The 23,799-nt window shown below is 40.3% G+C and overlaps 1 protein-coding gene across 1 annotated transcript in view; it reads left to right on the top strand.

Annotated features, from left to right (window-relative positions):
• LOC148502840 (cytochrome P450 2A13-like) overlaps positions 1-22,473 on the top strand; it is a 96,956-nt gene extending 74,483 nt beyond the window's left edge. The window contains exons 9-10 of the mRNA XM_088449312.1: positions 18,707-18,848; positions 22,292-22,473. Coding sequence (XP_088305438.1) covers positions 18,707-18,848; positions 22,292-22,473 — 324 coding nt within the window. The remainder of the gene's footprint in view (positions 1-18,706; positions 18,849-22,291) is intronic.
• The last annotated feature ends 1,326 nt before the right edge of the window (positions 22,474-23,799 follow it).

The raw sequence follows: 23,799 nt of genomic DNA, 5'->3' as shown, positions 1-23,799 counted from the left end.
TATGTAATCTGCAGTGTCTAAGATAACAATTGAACCTCCCTTATCAGCCCCCCTGGCTGACAATGTCTTTACGCTGGCTCAGGGACTCCAATGCCTTCTTCTCATCAAAGGATATGTAGTACCGAATAGGTCCACTGTTTTTATTAGCCCGATTCCTCTAGAAGTCTATTAAAAGTTTTAATCGAGGAGTTAGAGGACTGTGGATCGAATTTAAAGTTTGGACCCAATTTCCTTATTCTCGGTGGGAGTTCAACTGTTCTGGCCAATGTGGGTTGGTTAAAGAAATGCTCTTTTAATTGTAAAGTTCTCTGAAATTTGAACATTTCCACCTTCCATTTGAATGTATCTGCTTTGTTTGTGGGAATAAACAACAGACCTCTGCTTAGAACGTTGGTTTCTGCCGCTGTAAGTGGAGTGGAAGATAGATTAAAAATTAGGTCTTTTTGGCTCGCAGGGGTCTTTTTGCCTGCTTGCCTCCTCATTTGTCCCCTTCTTCTTGGGGGCCTTTTCCCCGAATTAATGAATATAATTTCAAAAGCAAAATTACCAGAAAGAAAGACCATGATCTTTGGCATATGATTACATCAGATCCTGATCTGGGACGCTTAAAGAGACTAAACTGATGCCCAGCTATAGCAGGGGCAGAAATAATAAAGACTTTGTTGTACACACCGACATTACAGGTTTTGATAAAAGCACACAGTTGGCGAAAACTTTTTTGAGCTGCAAGTAAGGGTGCTACAAGTGCCTAGGCTGTACCACATGTTCATACATGAGTATAGGGGAGGTCATCTCGCACCCCCATTCAGGTAGGAAATTTCCAATCAAGTGGGCTCTTACCGGCAATTCCACTTTTGTGGTGCATGTGATTATTTGTCCATGTGGTTTATACTACATTGGCAAAACCGAATGTCAGTTTAAAATTCGTATGGCCCAACATAGATCAGCAATTCGGTCAGCTTTACAAACTGGGGCGAGTGAACAACCAGTGGCCAGACATGTTGTTCTCTGCTGGCACACACTGGCAACTTTAAAATATAGGGTTATCGATCATGTCCCATTATCAGTAAAGGGAGGCGACAGAGCAAAAAAATAGCTTCAGTTGGCCTTAATGAGTCTTTAGGACTTGTTAATTTTCTTTAGAGCATTTGATATCAAGATTGTCTATAGAAAGATTATTTGTATATAAGATCTGATCTTTATTCTTATTCTAAGACCCAGCTTTCATTTATATCTGTATACTTGATAAGTCTATTCAGAGTGTATAATTTAGTTTGCTCTGACTGTTGCTTTTTTTTATATAAAAATTTTCTTTCCTTTTTTATTTTTTGATTCAGTGTCATTGTGATTTAAAGTAAAAAAAAATTCTTGGTAAAATAATTTCAGAGACAGAGCTATTTTTTGTATTGATTACATTTAGTGGTGCTATTCCATTATTTCAACACTAGATGGTGTTCCAGTATTATATATACATTATATATGCATTATTTTATTCTGAATATGGTGTTTTGCACAGTATGTATAAGTATCACTTTTTACCCCAGTTCTTTTTATGCTTGTTAAAACATGTTTTAAATAGTAACAATGGTTTTTTTTTTTTTTTTTTTAATAAGTATAGTAAGGTTTATAGACCTTCTTAACACGATTTATCACTAGTTGTATTTGTTTAACTTATACTTAATATTATGTAACTAGCAATGTCTTTTTGCACTTTATTACGCCTTCTGGCATCTTGCGGGGTATACACAATGATTTTTATTGTAGATTGTATTGTTTCAGTTGCCATGGTCCTGGGGCTGGGTCCAGGGGCTGGCTGGCAACTTTCAGCCTGGGGGGCAAACACAAGCAAGTGGCCCAGGCTTTTCTATCAGCACACTGTGAAGCATTCTGGAACTTGGCCCTGATAGGGCAATGCCACCTACATATGGCATTACCCTATAGTAGCTTATGGGGTACAATTTAGCAAATTCTTCTAGAGCGGGCTGCTCCAGATCTGATAGCCGCACATGCACTGTGTTGTGCGCCATGGACCCGAACCAAGAAGCAGTGTGATAGTGTTACACTATGACACTGCTTCCAGATCTTTAACAGGACAGGCTCTTATTGGAGCCCATCTCCTGGCAAGAGAAGTTTAGTAAATGTATGTGAAAATATTAATATACACATTGCAAATTTGGCCAAAAGATATTTATCACATCCAATTGAAAAATGTGGATTGTGATAAATATGCTCCTTAGTAACAGAAAATTGTGCTTACCTGCTCTCCTTGGGTTCCTCCACCCATCCACACTAAGGGCATTAACAATTAGCTGCGAAAAAAACGAAAACATAATGTTGGAGAAGTTTTTGCACAATTTGCGTGTTTTGGTGCTATATTTTCGTGTCTTTTTTTCTATGTGCGCTCCCATTTTTTGCACTACAAAGACGTGAAAATGCATTTGCACGACAAACTAGCGAAAAGTACAGGTGAATTTGGGGAAATCTGTCTGTACCCATAAAAAGCCTAAATGACATATGAAATCAATATATAAGTGTATTAGTGACCCTAAGAAAAGTATTTGGGGTTCTTAAACTGAGTTAAATGGCTGTGTTATGCATATTTGTATAACATTGGAAAAATGATAAAACACAAGTTTTTTTGGCCAAAATAAATGCTGCACTTAAATTAGGTATAAATGAAAACTAGAGCTGTGCGCCGACCCCCGTGTTCTGGTTTTGGATCTGGATCTACCATGGTTTTGGATCTGGATTTGTTTTGAGAGAAAACCTCACCTCCGTGTTTTGTTTTCGTGTTTTGGTTTTGGATTTTCTTTTTTAAAAATCATAAAAACAGCTAAAATCACATAAAATTGGCCTGTTTTTGTTCCTACAGTATAATTAACCTCAATAACATTTATTTCTAGTAATTTTCAATCAATTTTGACCACCTCACAATATTATTTGCTTCATCTAGTTAAGGCCAAAAGGTTGCATCCAGCTAGCTGGCTGACTAAGCTAAGTGACACAGTGGGCGGCACTAACATGTGGCAGTTCAGATTCTAATTTCCAACACGGATATAGTGTGTTACAGTGGTGTAACTACTGCCCCCGCAGCCCCAACGGTGGCTTGGGGGCGCGGAGGCTTGTGGGGCGAGATGGCTGCAGATTCCATGTGGACTCGCCGTCCGCATGAAATCTGCAGTAAATGGCCCTCCAAAAATGGCCGCCGCCTAGGAGGAGACATATGCTAGAGGTCCTACTGGACCTCTAGCATCTGTTACTCACCCAGGCAGGTTGGTAGTGTGGACGGCACATAAGTGCAGTCCGCACTACACAGTATAACTAACACAGAGCCGCCGGCGCCGGCAGCTGTGTGTTTGTTTTAGCAGCCGATGAGAGTCAGACAGACTCTCATTGGCTGCTGCGCCCACTGCGGGAGCCGGGCTTCCGGCTCCTGCAGTGAGTGATGGGAAAGATGTCATGATGTCTCTCCCATCATGCAGAGCGGGTCGGCCTAGGAGGACGCCGGATGGAGGAGCAGAGCAGGGATCAAGGTAAGTGGAGGTTTTTTTTTTGTGTGTATGTGTACAGTTTATACACTACCAATCAAAAGTTCGGGGTCATCCAGACAATTTCATGTTTTACATGAAAACTGACTTACGAGGGTTGTTCAAAAAGTCATGCCTAATGGCTAAATGCTCACAACTCAAATTTTATTATATATACAGATTTGAAAATTTGCAGTAAAATACTTTGAAGTCTTAGTAACAGAATGATTCTACTCAAAAAATTCACCATCTGCCCTCAAACATTTTTTCACCTCTCAACCCAAGCTGTGAATCCACTTTGGAAAAATTCCAGTCGTTGGTGTTTGACCCATGAATGTATGGCATTTTTAACAACCTCTATGCCTTCAAAATGTTGACCCTGGAGACAGTATTTGAGAGGGCCAAACAGGTGAAAATCAGAAGGGGTCAAATCAGGGCTGTATGGTGGATGTGGCATTATTGCCCACCCCATTTTGTCAGTGGCCGCAGATGTTGCCATCGAAGTGTGAGGTCTGGCATTGTCGTGGTGTAAGATGACATTTGACAGTGGAATTGTTGACCTTTTCTTGTGGATGGCTTCTTTCAGCTTCTTAAGTGTAATAATGTATTGATCACTGTTGATTGATTGGTTTGGTTCCAAGTAATCAATGAGAATAACACCTCGGCAATCCCAGAAGAAAGTGGCCATGACTTTGCTTACGGATCGCTGTGATTTAAACTTTTTTGGCCTAGGTAAACTTGGGTGTTTCCATTGCTTTGATTGGGCCTTTGTTTCTGGGTCATAAAGGAATACCCAGGTTTCATCTCCTGTAATGACATTTTCCAAAAACATCTCAGGGTTGGCTTCAAAGGTGGTCAAAAGGTCATTGCACACTTCCACCCTCTAGGGCTTATGATCCTTGGTTAATTGCTTTGGAACCCATTTAGCACACACTTTACAATATCCTAAATCATTGATTAGTGTTTTTACAGTGCCATGGCTACATTCAAGTTCATCACTGACATCTCTGATGGTCACACGACGGTCTTTCCGAATCATGGTATTGACTTTGTGTCGGTTCTCTGCTGTCACTTCAGTTGATGGTCTGCCACCATGAGGTTTGTCACACACGGACAATTCTCCTGATTGAAAACACTTCATCCACCTTCTGACATTGCTGTAGTCAATTGTACACTCACCATACACTTTTTTCAGTCTTCTGTGGATTTCTGTAGCACTGCAGCCTTCTTTTTCCAGAAATTCAATGACAGCTCTTTGTTTCATCTTGGATTCCATGGTATTTCTTGGACTACCTAAACAAAAATACATATATAGCTAGCAGACATTTTAAACTACAAACTGACAAAGTTTCAAATAAATATTGAATATTATTTCAGAGATTTGAGCTTTTAGGCATTACTTTATGGACAACCCTCGTATAGAACATATAATCAAAACATTGGCAAGATTAGAAATAATGATATTTATTTGATATAATAATTTTGTCCTTCAAACTGCTTTCATCAAAGAATGCTCCTTTTGCAGCAATTACAGCTGTGCATACCTTTGGCATTCTAGCTGTTAATTTGTTGTGGTACTCTGAAGAAATTTCACCCCACGCTTCCTGAAGCACCTCCCACAGGTTGAATAGGCTTGATGGGCACTTCTTGCGTACCATATGGTCAAGCTGCTCCCACAACAGCTCAATGGGGTTGAGATCTGGTGACTGCACTGGCCATTCTATTACAGACAGAATACCAGCTGCCTGGTTCTTCCCTAAATAGTTCTTGCATAATTTGGAGGTGTGCCTTGGGTCATTGCCCTGTTGGAGGTGGAAATTGGCTCTAATCAAGCGCTGTCCACAGGGTATGGCATGGTGTTGCAAAATGGAGTGATAGCCTTCCTTATTCAAATCCCCTTTACCTTGTGCAAATCTATCAGCACCAAATCAGCCCCAGACCATCACATTGCCTCCAGCATGCTTGACAGATGACGTCAGGCACTCTTCCAGCATCTTTTCACTTGTTGTGCATCTCACAACTGTTCTTCTGTGTGATCCAAACACGTCAAACTTTGATTTGTCTGTCCATAACACTTTTTTCCAAACTTCCTCTCTCCAATGTCTGTGTTCTTTTGCCCATATTAATCTTTTCCTTTTATTGGCCAGTCTCAGATATGGCTTTTCCTTTGCCACTCTGCCTAGAAGGCCAGCATCCTGGAGTCGCCTCTTCACTGTAAACGTTGATACTGGCGTTTTGTGGGTACCATCTAATAAAGCTGCCAGTCGAGGACTTGTGAGGCATCTATTTCTCAAACTAGAGACTCTAATGTACTTGTTTTCTTGCACAGTTGTGCACCCGGGCCTCCCACTTCTCTTTCTACTTTGGTTAGAGACAGTTTGTGCTGTTCTTTGAAGGGAGTAGTACACACCGTTGTAGGAAATGTTCAGTTTCTTGGCAAATTTTTCATTTCTAAGAACAAAAATAGACTGTCGAGTTTCACATGAAAGTTCTATTTTTCTGGATATTTGGAGAGTATAACCGAACCCACAAATGTGATGCTCCAGATACTCAACTAGCTCAAAGGAAGGCCAGTTTTATAGCTTCTCCAGCAAGCAAACCCATTTTCAGCTGTGCTAATATAAGTCCACAATGGTTTTCAATGGTTTTCTAATCATCCATTAGTCTTCTAAAGTGCTTAGCATACACAATGTACCATTAGCACATTGGAGTGATGGTTGCTGGAAATGGGCCTCTATACACCTATGTAGATATTCCTTTAACAACCAGACATTTGCAGCTAGAATAGTCATTTACCACATTAACAATGCATAGAGTGTATTTCTAATTAATTTAATGCTATCTTCATTGAATAAAACAGTGCTTTTATTTCAAAAAGAATGAAATTTCAAAGTGACCCCAAACTTTTGAATGGTAGTGTGAATATATATATATATATATATATATATATACATATATATATATCATCCACACCGGCGGCACTCAGGTACATAAAGGCGTCTCAACACAGGGGTATATACCAACGTTTCGGAGCCATTTATTGCTCCATCATCAAGGTCACAAATACAATACAAACGTCACATATTTATACAAACACCTCACCTAAGTGGACCCACGTGTTCCCACGTCCGGTTCCGGGTCGCATCCGAGTGACGTCAACCAGCCACCGCCGGCGCCCACGTGTCAGCCACTGGAGAGAGGGGGCATTCCCAGGATGAGTCACCGTTACCCAGACAACAAGCAAAGGCCAAATGTCCATGCCCGATTTCCATCTAGGACAGACTCTAATCCTGGCCACGTCATCCCACACCTCCAACATAACACACCAACGCGAGCACAATCAGCCGAAAATCTGGTTACACACAACTCAGCGGACCTCATACCCAGATAGCCAGGGAAACTATATCCACACACATATAAATATACATACATATAACATCATATCATAAAGAATACATACATTTATTAATAAACATCTATATAGAAAACACTAACTCATAGAAGGTAGTTATAACAAATTCCTGCTCGCAATTTAGTATATAATCCCCAGATACATTAACACATAAGCACATAGCACAATCAAGGGACCCATCACTCTCAGCCCCATATATCAAATCTATTCAAGTATACATAGGTACCCAATAAAGTCACCCAATCTATCATATACATATAACAAACTATGCCTGTATAACTAATGTGCCACTTAAATACCTACCACAAAGAACCTAGATATTACTCCATATCGCAACCCTAGTTGCAATAGGTCAATTATAAAAAGCAGTGGAGCCCAAGATTCTCATTTAGACCCCGTGGTGCCAAGGAATCCAACCTGTAGATCCACCGCGCCTCACACTGTAGAAGCTTAAGTGATCTATTGCCACCTCGAAGGGCTTTGGCACATGATCAATGATCATATAACATAATGACGACACATTGTGTCCACTTTGTGCGAAATGGCGTGCCACCGGTTGATCACTACTGCCAGAAGAAATGGCAGCACGAATCGCTGACCGGTGTAACGCCATTCGCTCTCTTAGTGTTCTATCGGTCTTTCCCACATATGTGAGTCCACAGGGACAGGTAATAAGATAAATAATAAACCTAGTAGTACAGGTTACTCTATGCCGTATCGAATACTTATGGCCACTATAGGGGTGACAAAAGCTGCTGCCTGTAGTCAATGAGCGACAAGTCAGGCAGTCTAAACACTTGAAACATCCCAGCTTAGGACGAAGAAAGCGATCAACATTAGTCTATCCTAATCCTGTAACATCAGTTCTCATCACCAAGTCACGAATATTGCGTCCCCTACTATAGCAAGACATGATACGAGTGTCCTGTAGATTTAAATCAGGGTCAGTACCCACAATAGGCCATAATTCCTTGGTAACATTACGGATCCTATTACTATGAACATTGTAGTGGTTTACCCATGGTATGCATTGTTCAGTCTTATCTGCCACTTTACGTGATTTAAGTAACTCAGCCCTAGGAACCATAAGTGCTCTGTCTTTAGCCTGACAGAGAATCTCCTCCGAGTATCCTCGTTCTCTAAATTTTACCATCATCTGTTCTATTTCTTGAATGGCCATCGACTCATCGCTACAAATTCTGCGAGCACGCAGAAATTGCGAAAATGGCAGACCATATTTTAGAGGTTTAGGGTGAAAACTCCCACTATGTAGAATAGTATTCCTGTCTGTGGGTTTACTGTATAGCCGAGTAGCAATCCTATTATCCACCAGTGTTACCTGAACATCCAAAAAATTAACACTGCTATCATCAACAGAAAAGGTAAACTTAATGGGACTGTTAGATAAGTTATGCTGCTCAATGAAACTGAGTATCTCTGACCTAGTGCCTGTCCATATGAGAAAGATATCGTCTATGTATCTGGCATAAAACAGAATTCTGCCAGACACATAGACGTTCTGAAAAAAGATCTCATCTTCTGCCTGAAACATGTAAGCGTTGGCGTACGAAGGGGCCACATTTGACCCCATCGCCACGCCAACGAGCTGAAGATACAAGTCACCATCATACATAAAAAAATTCCTAGTAAGAATCATTTCAAGCAGATCGATCACAAGGTTAACATCTGGACCAATATATACTGTACTCTCATTGATCAACTTCCTCACTGCCCTTAAACCTTCTTCATTAGGAATTATCGTGTATAAGCTGCTTATGTCAATGCTGCATAACAAACTACCGGTGGGTATCTCAGAAAGCTCAGAAATTCTATTTAAAAAAGTAGTGGTGTCCAACAGGAACTTGGGGTGTTCCTTGATGCACGGCTGCAATAGTGTGTCTAGATACACAGCTAGTGTCTGAAACAACGACCCCCTGGCCGAAATAATCGGTCGTCCGGGGGGATTGTCCAGGCACTTGTGTATCTTAGGTAACGTATACATTAAAGCTGTGATAGGACACTGTGGAATCAAAGCTTCACACAACTCATTAGAAATAATCCCTTGATCAACTGCACTTAGCAATTTCTCACGTAGCTGTTTAAGGAATATATCTGTGGGGTCCCTGTCTAATTTCCTATACACCAGTGCATCTGAGAGTTGCCTCTCTATCTCTTGTTTATACAATGACAAATCTTGGATCACAATGGCCCCGCCCTTATCCGCAGGGCGGACCACTATGTCCGTGTAATGTGATAAATCCTGTAGCGCATGCCATTCACCAGCAGATAAATTATTATATTTATGTGTCACCACATTAGAATTATTAGAAGATAATTTAGTTACTTCCTGGCTAAGCATGCGTGAGAATGTTTTTATTGCCGCATTGGTGGACATAGGTTCAAATTGTGATCTTCTCTGTAGCTTGCGAACTGTACCAGGAATTTCAGATTGTCCCTGTTGCATAGGTTTAGGCAAAGCCTTAGCGCCATTATAGAATTCATGTAGCTTTAGTTGTCTTGTTAAGCGATATTTTTCTATCTCCCATTGCATCCCATCAAATTTAGCAGTGGGCACAAAAGACAGACCACGACTTAGAACTTTCATTTCTAGGTCTGTCAATATATGGGAAGAGATATTAATTATTGACGTTTTCTCTGGAGAGGTGGTCTCCCCATCCTCCTTCGATTGCGACCGCGGCCCCGTCCTCTGCCATTGTCTACCCCTTCTGGTATATCTCCTCGCCCTCTTTGGGTGATACGGTTGTTCCCACCAATTCCTAAAGGGGCCATGTAGCGAGTTTGTCTACCGAGGCTATTATCCGAGTCACTGGTGTTAAAATTGTATGTGGATGAGTCAGAGTTATTCTGCTCCCTCCGAGTTCCCCGTCTATCTATACGGCGCTGTTCGTTACGGCCATTGCCAATCCAATTGTACACACGAGTATGTTCGTAATCTGCCGCCACTTTCACCATCTTGAGCTTCTTAAATTGAATAAGATCATATTTATATTTAGCCACTTGGTTATTCAATTTCTCCAACCAGTCAATGCTTGTGTCAGCATCAAAAGCCGTTTTATGTTCCATCTCAAAGCTAGATATTTTCTCTTTAATAGCTGCAAGCTCTTGCCCCGCTTCCTCAATCACAAGAAGCATAAGGTCGTAGCTGCACTTATTGAGCACAGCTATCCACCTTTTGCAAAAGCTCATATTGTGGCGGCCTATAGTGGGGAAATTCCTAACACGGAAACCCTGGGGAATCCGATTTTGTTTATAATAGTCACTTAAAGTTACACCATGGTAGTGAAAATCAAGTTCCTTCTGCTTTAATCTAAGCCAATCACGATATAGCTGCTGTAATGATCTAGTAGCATCATCATCATCAAAGCATTCTTTAAACAAGATTGCTTCTGCGTCAGAGTCAGAGAATCTGAGTGTACTACCTTGTGTTAAAATAGCCATATTAATGGTCTCATAAGTCTCTTCTTAAATTCCATCAGTGCCTTCAGCCATGATGTATAATTGTCAAACCTACACCAGTAGGAATCAAACAAAATGATGAGGAGTCTTGTAGTAAATAAAAAATGTATGGGTGCCTGCTCAATGTAAGTTGCTCCTGAATAGCAGCCTACATCAATACATGTTCCATATCGAGTGGCACTCCCAGCACTACACACCAAAAAAGGCCCTGGTGCCCTCCGTCAGAGACCAACTCGAGAAGGTCCCAATATATCATCCACACCGGCGGCACTCAGGTACATAAAGGCGTCTCAACACAGGGGTATATACCAACGTTTCGGAGCCATTTATTGCTCCATCATCAAGGTCACAAATACAATACAAACATCACATATTTATACAAACACCTCACCTAAGTGGACCCACATGTTCCCACGTCCGGTTCCGGGTCGCATCCGAGTGACGTCAACCAGCCACCGCCGGCGCCCACGTGTCAGCCGCTGGAGAGAGGGGGCGTTCCCAGGATGAGTCACCGTTACCCAGACAACAAGCAAAGGCCAAATGTCCATGCCCGATTTCCGTCTAGGACAGACTCTAATCCTGGCCACGTCATCCCACACCTCCAACATAACACACCCACGCGAGCACAATCAGCCGAAAATCTGGTTACACACAACTCAGCGGACCTCATACCCAGATAGCCAGGGAAACTATATCCACACACATATAAATATACATACATATAACATCATATCATAAAGAATACATACATTTATTAATAAACATCTATATAGAAAACACTAACTCATAGAAGGTAGTTATAACAAATTCCTGCTCGCAATTTAGTATATAATCCCCAGATACATTAACACATAAGCACATAGCACAATCAAGGGACCCATCACTCTCAGCCCCATATACCAAATCTATTCAAGTATACATAGGTACCCAATAAAGTCACCCAATCTATCATATACATATAACAAACTATGCCAGTATAACTAATGTGCCTCTTAAATACCTACCACAAAGAACCTAGATATTACTCCATATCGCAACCCTAGTTGCAATAGGTCAATTTGATGGGATGCAATGGGAGATAGAAAAATATCGCTTAACAAGACAACTAAAGCTACATGAATTCTATAATGGCGCTAAGGCTTTGCCTAAACCTATGCAACAGGGACAATCTGAAATTCCTGGTACAGTTCGCAAGCTACAGAGAAGATCACAATTTGAACCTATGTCCACCAATGCGGCAATAAAAACATTCTCACGCATGCTTAACCAGGAAGTAACTAAATTATCTTCTAATAATTCTAATGTGGTGACACATAAATATAATAATTTATCTGCTGGTGAATGGCATGCGCTACAAGATTTATCATATTACACGGACATAGTGGTCCGCCCTGCGGATAAGGGCGGGGCCATTGTGATCCAAGATTTGTCATTGTATAAACAAGAGATAGAGAGGCAACTCTCAGATGCACTGGTGTATAGGAAATTAGACAGGGACCCCACAGATATATTCCTTAAACAGCTACGTGAGAAATTGCTAAGTGCAGTTGATCAAGGGATTATTTCTAATGAGTTGTGTGAAGCTTTGATTCCACAGTGTCCTATCACAGCTTTAATGTATACGTTACCTAAAATACACAAGTGCCTGGACAATCCCCCTGGACGACCGATTATTTCGGCCAGGGGGTCGTTGTTTCAGACACTAGCTGTGTATCTAGACACACTATTGCAGCCGTGCATCAAGGAACACCCCAAGTTCCTGTTGGACACCACTACTTTTTTAAATAGAATTTCTGAGCTTTCTGAGATACCCACCGGTGGTTTGTTATGCAGCATTGACATAAGCAGCTTATACACGATAATTCCTAATGAAGAAGGTTTAAGGGCAGTGAGGAAGTTGATCAATGAGAGTACAGTATATATTGGTCCAGATGTTAACCTTGTGATCGATCTGCTTGAAATGATTCTTACTAGGAATTTTTTTATGTATGATGGTGACTTATATCTTCAGCTCGTTGGCGTGGCGATGGGGTCAAATGTGGCCCCTTCGTACGCCAACGCTTACATGTTTCAGGCAGAAGATGAGATCTTTTTTCAGAACGTCTATGTGTCTGGCAGAATTCTGTTTTATGCCAGATACATAGACGATATCTTTCTCATATGGACGGGCACTAGGTCAGAGATACTCAGTTTCATTGAGCAGCATAACTTATCTAACAGTCCCATTAAGTTTACCTTTTCTGTTGATGATAGCAGTGTTAATTTTTTGGATGTTCAGGTAACACTGGTGGATAATAGGATTGCTACTCGGCTATACAGTAAACCCACAGGCAGGAATACTATTCTACATAGTGGGAGTTTTCACCCTAAACCTCTAAAATATGGTCTGCCATTTTCGCAATTTCTGCGTGCTCGCAGAATTTGTAGCGATGAGTCGATGGCCATTCAAGAAATAGAACAGATGATGGTAAAATTTAGAGAACGAGGATACTCGGAAGAGATTCTTTGTCAGGCTAAAGACAGAGCACTTACGATTCCTAGGGCTGAGTTACTTAAATCACGTAAAGTGGCAGATAAGACTGAACAATGCATACCATGGGTAAACCACTACAATGTTCATAGTAATAGGATCCGTAATGTTACCAAGGAATTGTGGCCTATTGTGGGTACTGACCCTGATTTAAATCTACAGGACACTCGTATCATGTCTTGCTATAGTAGGGGACGCAATATTCGTGACTTGGTGATGAGAACTGATGTTACAGGATTAGGATTGACTAATGTTGATCGCTTTCTTCGTCCAAAGCTGGGATGTTTCAAGTGTTTAGACTGCCTGACTTGTCGCTCATTGACTACAGGCAGCAGCTTTTGTCACCCCTATAGTGGCCATAAGTATTCGATACGGCATAGAGTAACCTGTACTAGTAGGTTTATTATTTATCTTATTACCTGTCCCTGTGGACTCACATATGTGGGAAAGACCGATAGAACACTAAGAGAGCAAATGGCGTTACACCGGTCAGCGATTCGTGCTGCCATTTCTTCTGGCAGTAGTGATCAACCGGTGGCACGCCATTTCGCACAAAGTGGACACAATGTGTCGTTGTTACGTTATATGATCATTGATCATGTGCCAAAAGCCCTTCGAGGTGGCAATAGATCACTTAAGCTTCTACAGTGTGAGGCGCGGTGGATCTACAGGTTGGATTCCTTGGCACCACGGGGTCTAAGTGAGAATCTTGGGCTCCACTGCTTTCTATAATTGACCTATTGCAACTAGGGTTGCGATATGGAGTAATATCGAGGTTCTTTGTGGTAGGTATTTAAGTGGCACATTAGTTATACAGGCATAGTTTGTTATATGTATATGATAGATTGGGTGACTTTATTGGGTACCTATGTATACTTGAATAGATTTGGTATATGGGGCTGAGAGTGATGGGTCCCTTGATTGTGCTAATGTGCTTATGTGTTAATGTATCTGGGGATTATATACTAAATTGCGAGCAGGAATTTGTTATAACTACCTTCTATGAGTTAGTGTTTTCTATATAGATGTTTATTAATAAATGTATGTATTCTTTATGATATGATGTTATATGTATGTATATTTATATGTGTGTGGATATAGTTTCCCTGGCTATCTGGGTATGAGGTCCGCTGAGTTGTGTGTAACCAGATTTTCGGCTGATTGTGCTCGCGTGGGTGTGTTATGTTGGAGGTGTGGGATGACATGGCCAGGATTAGAGTCTGTCCTAGACGGAAATCGGGCATGGACATTTGGCCTTTGCTTGTTGTCTGGGTAACGGTGACTCATCCTGGGAACGCCCCCTCTCTCCAGTGGCTGACACGTGGGCGCCGGCGGTGGCTGGTTGACGTCACTCGGATGCGACCTGGAACCGGACGTGGGAACACGTGGGTCCACTTAGGTGAGGTGTTTGTATAAATATGTGATGTTTGTATTGTATTTGTGACCTTGATGATGGAGCAATAAATGGCTCCGAAACGTTGGTATATACCCCTGTGTTGAGACGCCTTTATGTACCTGAGTGCCGCCGGTGTGGATGATATATTGGGACCTTCTCGAGTTGGTCTCTGACGGAGGGCACCAGGGCCTTTTTTGGTGTGTAGTGCTGGGAGTGCCACTCGATATTGGACATACATATATATATATAGTGATATATTAGCAAGGTGAAAAGCCACAGGTTGTGGCAAAGCACAGAGCGTCACTCCAGGATTTTTGCAAAAAATAGTTTTAATTCTACATTTCATGGCCCTCTCAGCCCCATTGTCAGGAATACATAACAAGTTGACAATGGGGGGGCTGAAAGTGCCTTGAAACGTTGAAGTAAACCTATTATTTGCAAAAATCCTGGAGTGATGCTCTGTGCTTTGCCACAACCTGTGGCTTTTCACCTTGCTATTATATGTGTCTCACTGTGCGAGCACCCAGGTAATTTAACTCATCGAGGAGCAGAAAGTGCTGGACCAATTGGACTCATATATATATATATATATATATATATATATATACACACACACAAAGACTCTGTGATGTCTAATACTTGGCTATATTTCTGACCATACCTCTGCTGGTGTCTTGTCTTTTAGAACAACAGTGGGAGTACAATTATTTAATATTCTGCAGTAGGTACTGATTCTGCCCAAAAACATTTGTCCAGGCCAGCATTTTTTGGCATAAATCAAGCCTTCTCCATTATTGTATGATTTGCATGCTCACTTGCACCATTCTGCTCTGGCATGTATATAATGGTCAGTTGAAGTTCAATGCAATTCTTCTTTAGGAAGGTTTCAACATGTTTGCTTAGATATTCTCCTCCGTGCCTGACCTCAAGATTTTTAGTTTGTGATCAGTTTGAGTTCTTACAGTCTCTTGTAGTCTGCAATTATATTTGAAGTATCTGTATCCACTCATCAATTTAGCTTCCATTGGATGACACAAATCATTATGATCAAGTTTAGGGGTGCTTATGATCTGGTTCCTGATTTTGGGAAGGGGCAATGGCTTTGCATGCCTGTTATGCAACTTTTACATATTGTTCTTTTTGTGTCAGTCCCATGTATATAATACCTGTACTTGTCACCTTTCCAATTTAGGAATTTCTGGATGCTGTCATATCCAAGATGACCTAACCTTCTGTGCCAGAATTTCATAATTTGTTAGTCAGAAGTTATCATTGCATAACACTCCTCTATATCAATGACATATAGTGGTTGGCACTGGGGTCCTGTTGCTATTACAGTCCCTCTTTTGTTCTGTGCAATGCATTTTCTCCTGCAAACTGGACTTTAAATCTTTTCTGTTCCAGGGCACTTAAGACTATGAGGTTTGTTCCCACGTCTGGTGCATCTTGGATTTTGGTGACTTCGGTTTCACTTCCTTTTCTGAGGTGGTTGTGACTGTTTCAACTTTAGTAACTGTAAGTACTTTATCTGGTATTCCAATGACAGTGATAGGATCACCCATGTTCAATGTAGTGAACCACTCCTAATTGCAGCTAAAATGTCTAGTGACACCTGAGTCAATTACCAGTAATCTCTTCTGTGTCTGTGACACTTAAAGCTGACTAATTTTTTGCTGTTACACTTCTATTTCTTTGTAGCATTCACATTTTTTAGTTTGCATTCAAGCATTTTGTGACCTGTCTTTTGACATACATAGCACTTGTACTTGATTTTTATGGGCTTTGCATCTTTAGTCTGATATTGTCACGACCCTGGCTAGTTTTTCACCTTTTACCTTGAGTCTTACCCCTGTCAACTGTCCCGTGGATCTGTATGTGTAATTTGCCTTTGAGATCTGTCCTGATCATGCTGACTGCAAAACTTCTGTGTATGCATTTGGACTGTGCTCTCCTTTTCACATTGATTATTTACCTGGGTCCTTTCCTGTCTGTGAACACTGCTAGTCTTGATTGGAATCGCAGGTGCAGTTCTGACTCTCAGTACTGCAGATATGTTTGCTCCCTCTGCATGTTGTGCCCTCCACCACTCAGAATGCTACTGCTAGACCATCTGACTGTATCCACCAAATCCTGCGAGACCCATGGTATAAACATCCTCCTCTGAAAGCATTCAATGCCTGAACATCTCTATACTTCCCGTGGTGTACAAATTGTGCTATTTCTGTCTCCCTGTGTACAACTGTATCCCAGGCTCCTGTTGGCAGCAATACCTGGCACATCTGGAAATCCTGCTGGTTCCCAGACCAGTTCATCTAGTAATCCCGCTAACAGCTATCCCTGGCATATCCAGAAATCCTGCTGGTTCCCAGACCAGTTCATCTAGTAATTCTGCTAACAGCTATACCTGGCATATCTGGAAATCCTGTTGGTTCCCAGACCAGTTCATCTAGTAATCCTGCTAATGGCTATACCTGGCATATCCAGAATTCTGCTGGTTCCCAGATCAGTTCACCTAGTAATCCTGCTAATGGCTATACCTGGCATATACAGAAATCCACTAGTTCCCAGACCAGTTCATCTAGTAATCCTGCTAACAGCTATTCCTGGCATATCCAGAAATCCTGCTGGTTACCAGACCAGTTCATTCAGCAATCCTGCTAAAAGCTATACTTGGCATATCTGGAAATCCTGTTTGTTTCCAGACCAGTTCATTCAGTAATCCTGCTAATAGCTATACCTAGTGCATCTGGAAATCCTGTTTGTTCCCAGACCAGTTCAGTCAGCAATCTTGCTAATAGCAATATCTGGTGCATCTGGAAATCCTACTGGTTCACAAATTCAACAAGCCGTCCTGCCAGTCCCAGTCCGGTTTCCAGTCCAATTCTGCAAGCCTACCTACTGGTATCCCGTCTATCTCAGCAAGCCTTCCTGCTGGTCCCAGTCCAGTTCCTCCAAGTTATATACTGGTTCTCAGTCCAATTCTGGAAGCCCACCTACTTGGTACTCTTCCTCCAAGTTTTCTACTGGTTCCACTCCAACGTTACAAGTTTCCTTTTCCTGTCATTATCATTAAAGGCAGTTCTCACTGCCATACAATTCATATGCAAATAGAGCTATTTACCTAATCCATGGTTCCAGTCAAGCCAGTCTCCGCTGATTCCAGTTCAACACCTGAGTCAGGTAACTCTCAGACACCAACCGTTACAGTTATGCAGAATTCTCAGCACTTAGTAGTTGTGTCCTAAAAATGTCTGTAGATAGCTTTGCTTTATTGGCTTCTAGAGGTACCACTAGAAAATCAAATTCAGAATTTAAGTTCTGTAGAATCGCCATGGGTTTGGACTGTCACCTGGGTTAATTGTAACTTTCCACAGACTCTCATACTTGCATTTCCATTGTGAACTTCCAGGTGGCATAATTGTCTGACCCTTAAAGATTAGTACAGCCCATCATGGTTGCAGCTACTGAATGCATGTTTGTAATCTGAGAAACTCTGCAGCTTCACTGTGTAACTTCTCTGTCATGCAGCATTCTATGGCATCTGGGGTGCCTGGGCCCATAACCTGTTCATACAGTATGTGTGTACTAGTTGTTAATAGTAGTCACCAGCAGAAAGTATTGCATTAGACAAACCAGCCAGATGGCTTTAACCAGTTATTTAGATTTATTAGGGTGCACAGCTTTAGTATATCTGTGCTCATAGTTATGTACATGAATAATGGAGATGGAGAGGAGAATACAGCGGACCAGCTGGTCATGTATGTGCACAGTGTTGCAGGATATATCAGGTTCTCACATGGAGATAATTAGTACACATCCATGTACTATTGGGACACTCTAGCCCAGTGACAAAATGGCACCATGCATGCACAGATTACAGAATGGTGGCCATCTTGGTAAATGAGCTGATGCTTCAAGTAGGGAGCATCATGGTGGAACTACAGTAGCGTGCTCCATATATCAACTGTTTTAATATTAATAAACAAAGCCTGCACAGATCATAGTGATCTGTGCAGTGGTTCAGATAAACTCGCCTGCCAGAGGAAAGTTTATTATTTGAGTGGGTTTACTGTCAACTGTGCGGCAGGTTTAAATTAGAAATAATAAATCTGTGTTTTCTATTTTGCAACTAAAAGACATTGATAGTAAGCCAATGTTTTGTGTTCTAAAGTCAGTAAAGTAGATGGTTTTTCATCAGTTTGACCCTTAGCAAATGGACAGATTGCAAGACCGATGGATTAGTAAATATACTTTTTAGTCTCGTCAAATGTGTAGCTATAACTGACCAACCAATGAAATGCCTCAACTACAGTATACATACTGCTTTAATCATTAATGCTTCTTTTGTCCCTTCTGCCCCATAGGGTACAGATATATTTCCTATTCTCACATTTGTTCTTCAAGATCCAAAATACTTTCCGGATCCATTTACCTTTAGTCCTGAACGGTTCTTAGATGAAACAGGAAGTTTTAAAAAGAACGATGCTTTACTGGTATTTTCAGCAGGTACAAACTGAAGATACATTTTAACAAATACAGCGGCTTTTGCACTAATCACAGATACATATAAAGTACAATGGTAGGGATAAGTCTTAAGGAGCTAACCTACAATGCTCAAAAAGACCTCCTGTTACCAGCTACCTGCGGCACCAGGAGGTCTTTTTGTATTGGATCTATAGAGCCTGACCTTGAGATTTGGCAAGTAAGAGGTTTTGGAGCCTCCACCTTTAATATATCTAAATGTTCCTTATCACAACAATCTGGAAAAGCCTCCAATCTTTTACCATTGTGGCATAATTTACTTTTATGTTGTTTTTCAATATCATTTTGTTAAGGAAAAAAATGATTAGAACATATTACACCATGTTTGGATATCCTTTTGTTTTTTCCATGTTTTTGAATACTGAATCTTTTGGTGATGTGAAAACTTCAACAAAAAGGGAAGTGATCTTTTTTCCCACTTATCACACTCTCTATTTTGATTGCCACCACTGTGGTGGATGTTGCACATTGCAGGTTAGCGCCTTATGACTTATCCCTACCATTGTACTTCTATGCTATTTATTTGGTTATAGGGTATAATTAGGGTGTGTCAGAGTCTGCTATTTGCGTTCTGTAGAGGGGCTATAGCAGTGATTCCCAACCTCGGTCCTCAAGGCACACTAACAGTCCTGGTTTTAGTGATAATCATGCTTGAGAACAGATGGTTAACTCAAAATAACTGAGGTACTAATTAAGTCACCTGTGCTCAATCATGGATATCCTTAAAATCTGGACTATTAGTGTGCCTTGAGGACCATAGTTGGGAACCCCTGTGCTATAGGGTTGTTTCTTCCCCTTTTTATTATCTGATATACTGTATGTAAAGGTTTAAGGGGCCTATGTATCAAAGCTGGGACAGATATAAAATTATAACAAATAAATTACCAACCAATCAGCTCCTAACTATCATTTTTTAAACACAGCCTGCAAAATGTAAATTAGAAGCTTATAGGTTAGTACTTTATCTCTCACAATTGTATCTCTCTCCCAGTTTTGATACATAGGCCCCTAAGAATGTAGTTAAATCTGAGCATATTAAATATTTAAATTTGTCCTCTAAAGGAAGCAATACACCATTGACTTTCCATTATCTGCTCTAATAGAGGAACTTAGTAGACAAGTATTAGTAACCTCTATATTTACCTTTACAGTTTAAGCTAAATACAAAAACTATCTGTCCAGATCTGTTGCTATTTTCACTACACAGGGGAGGACAGCATATATTTTGGTATTTAGGCCACACATGCAGATAGTATAGGAAAGTGAAAGAAGTAGGTGCACCTCAGTCAATCTATGAAAAAACTATTTCAAACTCACAGCCTTAAAAACAGGATCCGCTACCTGCCAAAAAGTGGAAGTGGAACAAAGTTGATGGAGCACTTGTTTGAAAAAGACACAGAGGGTGATAAAATATAGTTTTAATAACACAGTTATACAAAATATAATACTATATACTGTCAAATATGTTTAAATTCAGTGCTTATAATTTGCATCCAAGCTCTATACATCATTTATGTCAGGATTTCATCATCACTTCTTCCTCACATAAAGAAAAATAAAATAGTACTGTCTATAAGAATATAGTGCAGGACTACATTAAAGTCTGACAAAGCTGGCTAATTCAGGCAATAAATTATAGGAGGACGTTACTCACTCTCCAGGTACCTGTGTTTGTATGGATACAATATGCCAGTATAGTTCAAACGTCCTTTTCACTACTTGATGGGATATTGGGGATTTGTAATATATCTTCTACTGTTATGGTGTTTTATTTTGTACCAGTTGTAGATTTTGATCCCCCTGCAGAACGCCATACGTTCATGTATACACAAAGATTTCCGGATTTATATGGCGACACCGAGAACTTACTCCTGTGCAGTCCGTAGGGCACGTGTCTCTACCACCCGATAGCGGGAGCGTAAGCTCTCAGTGTAGTAGCTTCTCCCTGGTTGTAAATTAGGACAATGTACAGGTTGAGTCTCCCATATCCAAAATACTTGGAAACAGGGGTATTTTGGATAACGGAATATTCCGTATTTTGGAATATTTGCATATCATAACGAAATATCTTGGGAATGGGACCCCAATATACACACAGAATACATCTATGTGTTATATACACCTTATACACACAGCCTGTAGGTAATTTTATACAATATTTTTAATGATTTTGTGGCTCAAGCAAACTTTGTGTACATACATGAAATTCAGTTATGTTTCATATACACCTTCTACACATAGCCTGAAGGTAATTTTATATAATAATTTAAATAATTTGTGCCTTTAGACAAAGTTTGTGTACATTAAACCATCAAAAATCAAAGGTTTCATTATCTCAGTCATGCCAAAATTATTCCGTATTTCGGAATATTTGGATATGGGAGACTCAACCTGTAATACAAATGAGTCATATGGTCATCCATATCCTTGATGCGTTTCTTCAGGTATTTTTGAAGAAACCAGGATCTAAATACCCAGAGAAAAGCATCAAGGATTGCTTTGATAGTTCGGTTAGCTTGTCTATACATCGGATACATGTCCGCCTACTGCCTAAAGCTGCAGTATCTACTACATGATATAATGAACAATTAACGATAACTACATCGTTATCTTTCAATCTTCCACAATATCTTGCAGTGGAGCAGCTACTACGCTGAGAGCTTGTGCTCCCGCTATCGAGCGGTAGTGACTTGTGCCCTACGGACTGCACAGGAGTGAGTGCTTGGTGTAGCCATATAATTCCGTAATCGCCGTGTATAAATGAACTTAGGGTGTTCTGCATGGGGGATAAAAATCTATTACTGGTACAAAATAAAACACATATAACAGGTGAAGATATATTTACAGATCCCTAATATCCCATTGGGTAGTGAAAAGGACGTATATTGTATCCATATAAACACGGGTACCTGGAGAGTGAGTAACTTCCTCTTATTATTTATTGCCTGAATTAGCCAACATTGTCAGACTTTAATATAGAATCCTGGCCTATGAGGTTCTGGACTATATTCTTATAGACAGTACTAATTTTTCTTTCTTTATGTGATGATGAAATCCTGACATAACTAATGTATAGAGCTAGGAAGCAAATTATAAGCACTGAATTCAAACATATTTTATATCGTATTATATTTTGTATAACTGTGTTTTCAAAACTATTTTTTATCACCATCTGTCTTTTTCAAACAAGAGCTCCATCAACTTTGTTCATATTGTATAGGATCCCATGAATCAATTAGCTCCTAACTGTCATGTTATAGGCTGTGTTTGAAAAATGACAGTTAGGAGCTGATTATTTAATACTTGTCTTTCTCCACTTTAACTCTCTTCAAGGCTTAGTGAATAGACCCCAAAGTTCTCAATTAAATGATAGAATCTGACTATTTTGCTTTTGCTCTTCTCCCCAGGATTGCGTTCCTGCGTTGGAGAAGGTTTGGCCCGCCTTCAAATGTTCATCTTCATTACCATAATTCTGCAGAATTTTGATCTCACTTCCCCAATAGATCCCAAAGACTTGGACATCTCACCAGAAATGGTTGGGCTCACCAATGTGCCACGTCCTCACAAGATTGGCTTCATCCCACGTTGAATACAGCAAAGGGAGACAATGGGGCTCATTCTGAGTAGCATTGAATTTGTGTCTACATTTAATAATAGTATTATTAATAATAATCATCATTTCATTTTATCATCTATTTATATAGTGTGTATTGTACACAATAAGTGATAAACACAATAATAAAACAAAACTAGGTTTTGTTCCCCATTTTGCACCAGGGGTTGAGCACTACTACTAATAGGTGCATAGGCATGCTTCTTGTAATCACCATGGGCAGCAGTGTCCTTGCACATTACTGTACTGTACTTATACACCCCTCCAACTCCCTTTCCACCAAAAGTGCAAACGGTGGGGACCAGTGTACTTGCAGTGTTGGCTCCCTCACTGTGACAGGAGCTGAGTGCTGCACGTAATTCTACAGTGCAGGACCCGGCTCCTGTAACTAAGGGGGAGTCTGCACATTGGTGTCAACCCTCGTCGGGTTACCCCTGGGTGCGACCCACGTCCCCTGCAGCCCTCTTCATACTCCACTGGCTGGAACTTCATCTGTAACTGAGTTTAAATGTTTATTTCATATTAATAATTATTTTATGTAGACACATTTTATCAAGTTTAATCTAATGGACATCATTCCCTCACTTATTTACTTACCTGTCCCCAACCTCAAACACTTACTGCACCATATATGTACCCACCAATATCACACTGCAATAGAAATACAGTTTTTTTTTTTCTTTTTAAAAAATCAAAACCTGTTTAAAGGAGTAATGGAGAAGATTGTAAGGTGTTGACTTCTTATATAATACAGGTTGAGTCTCCCATATCCAAAATGCTTGGGACCAGGGGTATTTTGGATAGCAGAATATTCCGTATTTTGGAATATTTGCATAACATATTGAAATGTCTTAGGAATAGGGCCCAAATCTAATCACATAATGCATTTATATATTATATACACCTTATACACACAGCCTGCAGGTCATTTTATACAATATTTTCAATAATTTTGTGGCTCAAACAAAGTTTGTGTACATACATGAAATTTATATATGTTTCATATACACCTTATACACACAGCCTATAGGTCATTCTATACTTTATTTTTAATAATTTTGTGCCTTAAACAAAGTTTGTGTACATTGAACGATCAAAAATCGAAGGTTTCACTATCTCAGTCAAGCTAAAAATATTCCGTATTTCGGAATATTTGGATATGGGAGACTCAACCTGTAGTTGCAAACTTTCCCTATGCTTTTGTATTTACAACCTGCAAAATAAAATTCATATTATTCTGTATATCTTACAAAGTTTTCTTATTCTCTAGGTCCTAATATTTGAAATATATTTTAGAAGAAT

Source organism: Taudactylus pleione, unplaced genomic scaffold, assembly GCF_031769625.1.
Source record: "Taudactylus pleione unplaced genomic scaffold, aTauple2 ptg000481l, whole genome shotgun sequence".
In the NCBI taxonomy this organism is placed as follows: Eukaryota; Metazoa; Chordata; class Amphibia; order Anura; family Myobatrachidae; genus Taudactylus; species Taudactylus pleione.
The sequence above is the reverse complement of the archived record's forward strand: the minus strand, read 5'-3'. Positions and strand labels throughout refer to the sequence as shown.